General features: G+C 40.2%; 1 protein-coding gene across 4 annotated transcripts in view; it reads left to right on the top strand.

Annotated features, from left to right (window-relative positions):
- The window catches only part of LOC116377255 (paired amphipathic helix protein Sin3a-like), an 8,978-nt gene extending 1,395 nt beyond the window's left edge, over positions 1 to 7,583 (top strand). For 2 of the 4 annotated variants that reach the window (XM_031838846.1, XM_031838844.1), the window contains exons 2-6: positions 3,571 to 3,787; positions 4,037 to 4,234; positions 4,576 to 4,682; positions 5,536 to 5,641; positions 7,101 to 7,583. In XM_031838846.1, the coding sequence (XP_031694706.1) occupies positions 3,571 to 3,787; positions 4,037 to 4,234; positions 4,576 to 4,682; positions 5,536 to 5,641; positions 7,101 to 7,163 (691 nt within the window). In that variant the 3' untranslated portion in view covers positions 7,164 to 7,583. Of the gene's footprint in view, positions 1 to 237; positions 1,641 to 3,570; positions 3,788 to 4,036; positions 4,235 to 4,575; positions 4,683 to 5,535; positions 5,642 to 7,100 lie in introns of those variants that run through there. The other 2 variants (XM_031838847.1, XM_031838845.1) reach the window with 2 other exon arrangements.
- The last annotated feature ends 1,341 nt before the right edge of the window (positions 7,584 to 8,924 follow it).

Here is an 8,924-nt window from a genome sequence, read left to right on the forward strand (position 1 = left end):
CGCCGCCACAGCCCGCAGTGCGTTGTCTTGCATGCTTTTGCACAAAACTTGAAAACCGATACTTTTTAAGCTGTTGAAAAAATAAATCCTATATTGTGCGTTAAAAAAAAACAGCTGTATTTGTTTTTGTCAAATGCTGGTCGGCTGGTGCATGTGTTTTTTTTTGTTTTTTTTTTGCAGAAAGGCACGCAATTGTGTGGTAAAAACTCAGGCTATAGTGGAGTACTACGTGTGTGTTTGTATGCTGCAGCCGACGGGCGCTGCTGAGTCCGCTGCCTGGGCTGGAATGAGGAATCCCGAGCTGGCTGTTGCAGCTCCGCCTGTCGTGGGCGATGGTTTATTTTGGAAGTCCCACCTTTTTGGGATTTGCAACGACGGTCGGATGCGATGATTGGCTGAAGCGTCCACAAAGAGGCGGGACACGAGTGCAAAAGCGGACTCCCTCCTACAAAGTCACGTGTTTCCAAACCCCAGGAAGTAGCTCGTTGTAGATAGATGTTGATATATCTGATGAACTCTAAATAGAGCCAATCACAGGGCCTGGTGATTTGATGTGGTCTACATGGTTAGTGTAAGTCAAGGAGGTACTGTATTATGTCGTATTGGTACAGCAATAGGTTTGGTTGACTAGATGAGTGTTGAAAGTAAGCATATAGTGAATCTATATATACAAACAGGTATGTAATACACACCGGGATGGATTATCAAGGGCCACAAGGTGATGATGTTGTGTCCTGAAATGAGCCGATGGGTCAAAATCTAGTTTCAAGACCTTTTATTAAAGGCCCTCCCAAATAAGTTTATCAGGTCAAGAAAATAATAACCATAATAGTACTTTAAAATACATATCTATCCATTAGTATGTTATTAAAACATGGAGGGTGTGAGTTTGTTTGTGTATACTGTGAGAGAAGGCACAAGATACTGCAGTTGCCCAGTATGGAAGTCAAAAAGTGCATTTTTCCCTTAAAGTTTGATGTGCATTTTAACTTTAACGTATAATCCAACTCTATTATTATTATTATTATTATTATCACTATAGAAATACAAAATATCCCTCAGGAATATGTTAGATGTGAAGCAGACTTGTGTAGGATAAAGAGGTATGTCACTCTTTCAATAGAAAAAAACCCCACAAAGTCAAATTTAAAGACGCATTAACATTGCACGGGGGCCTTACAGTTACCTTAAATGTTATACTCACCAAACATAATACAGGCGGGACTGTTCACACCGCTGGTATTGTCGCGCTTCAAATCAAAATGGGCGTGCATGGTGGCGGTGCGAGAAAAATTATTGATTGACAGTTCAAACTCACAACCCGGGTTCATTGCCCCGCCCTTCCGTGGCTGCGCTGATCGAACTGACCAATAGCGCCCGCCTGGGGGCGGGTCCATATTTATATGAAAACCCCGCCTCCCTCCCAGAGCTAACCGAACGGAGATTGTTTTCCTCTCTCGGGGAGAGATTTTCACTTTGCAGCCTCACAGCTTGAATTGTTTATTTTAAATCCACACGCCACTGATAAGTTGCTTTTCGCACATACGTCACTTTGGCATCTTCAGGTGCAGCGGTTAACCCACAAATAACGGATTATCAAAGCATCATTTGGGATCTTCAGCTTGCTATTTGGGAGAGGGGTGAGTTCAGCTGAATTCATTCAGCAAGCTAGCACAGCTATAGCTACAGACCAACCGTTAGCAGACGTTTTAAGTGCACCACACAGAGAATCGGCTTCTCTTTGCTTGTCACTCACTCGTAACTAGACCCGATAGGAGTTCTCTTATGAATCGATAGCTAACACTTGCTCCAGATTAGCCTGTTTCAGCAAACCATGTCGCGAACGGCTAGCTGCATGTGCTTAGCCCCTGTCGGCGCTACTCATGTTGTTTACATTAGCTAGCTAGCAGCTAACTGGCAGCTCACAGACCCTGTCGACAAAACGAGTTATCGGTGTGGATAATATAAAAGAAAATGCTTTCGTATACTTTTAAGCTGCATAGGCAGCCAGGCGGACAGTAAGTCGGCTACTTTTTCCTGCTTACCTGTCTAAAATGGGAGTTTAATTTTGCGGTAACCTCCTGCACCACGCTCTAAATGGCGGGCGTGGGGAAAGCGTCGCGCTGTAACTCGAGGTCGGTGCTTGTGTTGCCAGGCCATAAAGGGGATGGTGAATCGCCGCGGTCGACTAACTGTTATTAGCATGTAGCTAACGGACATAACTATATTTGTCTGTACGTGACTATAACGTCACTACACCATGTGGAGTTGAAGGTTTCTATAAATAATGCAGCCTCGCTTTCTTTCGGAGCGATACTTTTTGTTGGTGAACAGCTTCACTGTCGGAAGCGTCTCAAGTACACTTCAGTGAGACAGCCATTGTGTCACTTCTGCTCGATATTTTGGGTAATGCAACGTAATTAATTCTTCTCCCGTCGGTTTTTTTTTTTTAAAGCTTTGTCTTTCTTAACGCAATTCATTCAGATGCTTATGGAGTTGTTGCTGTCTCGAGGAAGTTGTGAATGGGAGACTGACTCCGACGCTCCTACAGCACCTGTTTGTTGCATCGGTGACGTAGGCGGTCTGTAAAACTCTGTCTCCGCAGCCAATGAAATGCTTTCAGTGCAAGTTCACAGTCAGATGCATTTAGTCATCGCTTTAGCACTGAATGAGCAAAGAGATAAAATAAAAGATTTTTACATTTAGGTTATGCAAGATAGTTATTCTTTATCATTTGTAAACCTAAAGCTGTTTGTGACATTTTCACAGTTTTGTTTTTGCAAGTTCTGTAGTTCTAAAGCCTTTAAATAATGAAACGATTATTTATAACAAGGAGGATAAAATGTATGAACGGTAATAATGCCATGATCTTTAAGTAGGCCTTTCTGAGATTGTCCCCTCTTTTATGAAATAAAAGTTAAAATGTCCAAATAAAGAGATTATATACACAAAAGCTGTATATTGTTGTTTCCCTAACTGCTTACTTTTTCCTAAATACCTCCCTCCAACCTGCTCATGCACACACAAAGTCTCCTTGTTTTGCATACTGTTGCTCCTCCATCTCTGCAGCCGTCCTTTGGTGACGTAGCTGCTCTGTTGTTACGTACATAGCAGGATGGAGCTATTCAGCACATCTCCTGTGTGTACTATTCTAGGATTGGTGTTACCAGAGAGTCTCAGGACTTCTGCAAAGAAAAGTGTAATCAGACACCCACACACACTTAATCTTAAATCAGCGAGACCTAGTTCCCCCAAAAAAGTTCCAAAAATATAACACAAACTGACAAGTCAATGAATCAATATGCGCCTTGTAGTTCACCTCTGTGAACCCTCAGGCGTCTTTGTGCCACTAACAGCATTGGGTGTTTCATTGGCTTTATTATTAGAGACCACGGACTCATTTTCTTCCCAAGCCAAACAACAGAAATGGCACAGTGTGTATCCATAAATTCACAGCTTAAAAAATGACTGCCACATCCCTTCAACAAAGTATTGAATGACATCTGATGATTTAATGGATTCTGATGACTGCCAGTGTGAAATACGGTCCATATGCTTGTTTATTCGCAGGTCTCTCAGCTCTTACGAGAATGAGTTCATAATGAAGCGGCGACTGGAGGATCAGGAAACGGTTTTTGCGTCCCAGCAGCGGCGCCTCGTTGGCAACCCGGAGGCATTCCAGCATCGCGTCCTGGCCCCCGCTCCAGCCCCGGCTGTGTATGAGGCCGTGTCTGACAACATGCAGCCCACAGCAGGCGTCCAGTACTCCGTCCCCCAGGGATACCAGGTATACTCTGACTTTTAGATTTAGAATTAGGTCAAATACAGCAGTTTTAAGTCACCCGTTGCTCAGAACTTAGGCTGTCCTTTTAAACGTTTGTGTTGCCTGTCAGAAACTGAAGCTCTGTTTTTTTTTTTTTCTATAAGCCATCAGAATGCCTCACTTTTTATGAAGATAAATAACTGTACATACATATTTTCTGTGGTGATTCTTACCAGATATACTAAAGTTAACTACTTGCCGTCATTGTCATAGGTGTCTCTGCTTTCCCAGGTTCCCACCGTGGCCCAAAACAGTGGCGGGCATGGGCACACCCCGAACCCAGCCGTCCACGGCGGGTCCCACCACCACAGCCCGGCAGTCCAGTCACATGGGCCCTCGGTGCTGTCAGGGCACAGCCACACAGCTGCTCCACAAGCCTCCGCACAGGGCCAGCAGTTCCAGAGGCTCAAGGTCAGTCAGCCCGTTTTATTTTGACAGATTCTTACAGTCCAACGGAAAACCTGCCGATGTCAAGGAATGTCCATGCCAGTGAAAATAAATATACAGACGGTTCATCTGTATCACAGATTTTCCCCCTTAACCCTAGTTGGTTTTGTGGTAAATTAAAAAAGTGATGGTTGGGTAAATGGTCACTGTTGATTTGTTAAATGAAGTTTTGGTTCTTTTACTGTATACATGTTTCATATCAGAATCAGGTCACTGCTGCCAAAGTAAACGTAGAAGTAAACGTCAGATTGGCAGGTTGATGAAATTGACTCTAAAATGGACTTCTCCTCTTCTCTGTCCCAAAGGTAGAAGACGCTCTGTCTTACTTGGATCAAGTGAAACTGCAGTTTGGCAACCAGCCTCAGGTCTACAATGACTTTCTGGACATAATGAAAGAGTTCAAGTCTCAAAGGTGAGGAAACATTTTCATTTTACAGAAAAATACTGTGTTACTACGAGGCACAGCCAAAGTCAGTCAACCCAGTGTTCAAAATCTACATTTCATGAGTAATAACTCGTTCAGTCCTACCTTGATCAACATTGTCATGGTAAGTAATTTCTACAATTCAGTACTAATAATAGTTGATAACAATAGTTTTACTTCAAACAAACTTCCCATTAAAGCACTAGGTACCCCTCCACTAACAGTTCCACAAGAACAGTGTTGTTGAGACTTTTGTTCTGCAGCAGCTAAAAGCATTGTTTTGTCATTTTGTGAATGCTCAGAGAGCACGATAACTAGAAGCTGTGCATGACTTTGTGTGAGTTTGAGGATTTAGTCCTAACTTTTAGTCATCTTTAAAGTCGTGTCATCGAACAGCTGAATCCATAATAGAGTAGAATAGAATCTAAAGGCAGGTTCATCCTTTTCCGAATAAGTGTACCAAAATGTACATGTAGAGGCTCCTCAGTCGGTCCTACCATCGCTGATACGCCCTTTCTGAAGAATTCAAGCTTTGTTGGACTGCAAGATTGGTTCTCTTTGATGGCTTGTGTTTTCTAATACCTGTACCAGGTGCTGATAAGGTTTGATAGAGTAAAAAGGAAACGACAGAATATAGATTCAACAATCGTTCACTGACTTATAAATGACTTATTCATTCCTACACTGTGGACATGATTAGACAGACGAGCCAACTTACATTTGTTGAGTCATTGAGTTATTGCTGTAGTCATTTGAAACAGCTGCACTCAAATTACAGAAGTGATTGGCAGGATGACAGTCAGGGTACATTTTAATTCATTCATTCATTCCCCCCCCCCAGTATTGACACCCCTGGGGTCATCAGCAGAGTGTCACAGCTCTTCAAAGCTCACCCCGACCTCATCGTGGGCTTCAATACCTTCCTGCCACCTGGATACAAGATCAAGGTCCAGAAACCTGTTGCTGGGTGAAAAAGAAAAAGTGTTCTTTGCTACAGAATTCATATTGAATTTGCTTGTGGTGAAGCATTTTTAAGGCTGCCATTATCATGCACTCTGATTTTAGAATTATTTTTCCTTTCAATTTATTTAATTTTTCTATTGTATTCGGTTACCCAGGATATACAGTTATCTACATTCATTCTATATTTGTTTTATTATAACCTATTACTTTATCATTCGTATGACTATTTCAATCAAGCTATACTGTATTAAATACAAACTATGTCAACGTATACTTTCATAAAGCTGTGTTTTTTTGGCTTACTAAGCTGATTTATCGGTAATTTAATGTTACTCGTTTTCCATTAAGCATTTGTTGAAATCACAGTTTGACTGTCTTGTATACTGTCAGGCATTTATTGAGAATAAAAGACGGGTATGAATAAAAAGAGTATCGTAAAGACAAAAAAAATAAAGAAAACGTACAGTATGGAGAGATAAGAAGTTAAAACAAAATCAATAGGTGAACTACAATAGGTGAAGTATGAATCAGGAATAAGATCAGTTGTTGTTTTATTTATATTTAATAATCCAGACAAACTCTGTGTTGTCTAGACAAAAATGTATTTCAAGCTACGACACATCCGACTCTCAATCTAACCTGAACCAAATTCACCTCATTTCAGGGCTAGATAATGAATACCAGTCATTTCGGCTGACAGCTGAAGGTCCAAAGCATCACTTTCCTCTTGAAATGCAGAGGTGGCGGCTCAGGGAACACTCCCACACTGCAGCGTACTTAACAAGTACTGTGAATTTGACTGTTGGGTTTCCCACCACACCAAAGTGAGCAGTGTAAGCAACGGTGTTAAAAAAGGAGTACCCACAAAACGATGTGTACTCCCAGTGCGTTGAAACACTGCAACCGTGAAGCATGCTGGGAGCTGAATTCAGCAGCATGTGGGCATTTCTCTCTCAACAATGCTTGTTCTTGGGTGTGGTACGATGTCCTCGGGGGAAACCATTGCTCTTTGTATGTTGCATTATCCCTGTATGGCACTGCGTCACAGGCCCTGAATCCTACACACAGAACAAGAGCGATTCATTCGAGATCCAAAACCTCTAATCTTCCTCCTAAAATTAAGATGTTGAAACCAGGGAAACAAACCTCGAATCAAGAATTCTGTTTATTGATGCTACTGCTGAGCCTTTGACTGCATAGATCTGGAAGCAAGTATAAGTTTGAAATTTTTGAAACTTTACATTTTAACCGCATGAGACTTAACTTAGTAGTTTTTGAACTGATGGGGACGTTCATGAATGCACAACCTAATATCAAGAACGCCTCAATTCTTCAAATTGAGAATTTGTAATTAGACAGAAATGTAAAATTGTGGACAGCTCTTTGACAAATCAACTGTGAATAAGTTTCTCTTCATAAAGTATTTTTTTTTTGCATCTGCAGGAAAGTGTTCAAGGATCACAAAGTCAGCCTCCCACCAGAATGGAGCTGCTCCATCGTGTATGAATGGATTTACTAACCTTCTAGAAGGAGCAGTCTCATTATGTGTGTGTTTTCATAACTGTAGTCTACAGAAGAGGGTTCATCAAAACTACAATCATAGAAACAAGCAACGTTCCCGATTTCACCATTGTGTTGCCTTCGGAATAGCAAAAGCAACGTTTTCAAAAGATTTTTACTGCTCATCTTAACGAATCTATTTAATTTCTCTTAACTTTTCTTTAAGTGCATTTAGTGTGATTGTTTGATAGCAAGTGATTAAAGCAGATGTTTACCGAACAACCCAACCTTAAGGTGAAGAGAAAAGGCATCTCTTCCATTACTTTCATTAATGGTTTAAGTAGAGCATTAGCCACTCTTAACAGTGATAATTGTTCCAGTCTATTTTCATTTAATTGTATTACAGTTGCATCTACGGAATACCACCCACCGCCGAAACTGCTTACAAAGGTCTCTCGAGCAAAGCTTCTTTTAAACCGCAGTAAGAGATGAAATTAATGTCAACAAATTAAAGAAAATCTTCTGAATAATGCGTGTTAAGATAAGTATTATCTTGTGGTGTGGTAACTTGAACTAAGTGGTTATGAAATTAAAACAGTATTTAAAAAAGGCTTTAGTTATTTTATAGATGCACAAATACACACCAAACAATTTGCATTTATTTTAACAATTTATATTTTATATTTATGATTCTATATTTAATATTTATTAAACATATCTGCTGCAATGTATGCACATATAAAATGCAAGGAAGGGCCAGCACAATGATATTTTATTATATTTTAATATATATTATAATTCATATAAATAAAAGGTTTATGTGGGGGAGAAGCTGACGAGCAAAATGAATTAGGGCAAAGACAAATACTGAGGCATTGTTGGAGTGAACGTTACCTTTATGATATTTGACAAGTGCAATTAATGTACAGACAGTGGTGGAAGAAGTACTCATATTTTACCTATAAATAAAAGCAGTCATAACATCTTGTTTATATGTTTACTTAGTAAGTAAATGTAACGAAGTAAAACCAAAATACTAAGTATCAAAATATCAAAGTAAAAGTTCTTATAATACAGAATGACCCGTTTCAATACATTTTCAAAATATATGTGTATACATATATTATATAGATCTCATTGTATTATTACATTATTATCATTGACATGTTAGCAGCATTGTAATGATGTAGCTGAGTCTAATTAAAATGAAGCCTGACTGACAGGTTAAAATTATAATGCATCATATTTTATTTAACTTGTTTTTGTATATTCAATCCTGATTATGCCAACTCACTACAGCTGTCCACAAAATGTAGAAGTGGAGTAGAAGAATAACACCTAAATAAAGAACAAGTACTGAAGCACGTCAGCTGAGTAAATGTACTTGATTACTTTCCGCCACTGTTCCCAGTCCTCTGCTCCCCCAGTACAGATGTTGAGTTTAGACGATAGTCATGGAGACTCTTCTGTTGTTTCTCTGGCGCTGCCTCGGTTTTAGCGGGTGATATTCAAAATAAAATGACGCGTGTACTAGTGTGCGCCAATGCCAACGGAGGGGGGCGTCTCCAACTATTTTGTTACAAACACGAATCCGGAGTAAGGAGTCTTTTTCCTGGGTATGTAACAGCTGGTTAAACTAAACAATATTAACAGTGTTGCCGATGTAACAAGTGAACGATGTTTGTGTCGAAGCGCTTTGTGGGGCAGTCGCGCCTCCGTATGCTTTTTGTGTCCTTAAATTAATTGAAGGGGGCTTTTTTTTTTTTT

This window comes from Anarrhichthys ocellatus, unplaced genomic scaffold (assembly GCF_004355925.1).
Source record: "Anarrhichthys ocellatus isolate YVR2014 unplaced genomic scaffold, GSC_Weel_1.0 scaffold1068, whole genome shotgun sequence".
Lineage (NCBI taxonomy): Eukaryota > Metazoa > Chordata > Actinopteri > Perciformes > Anarhichadidae > Anarrhichthys > Anarrhichthys ocellatus.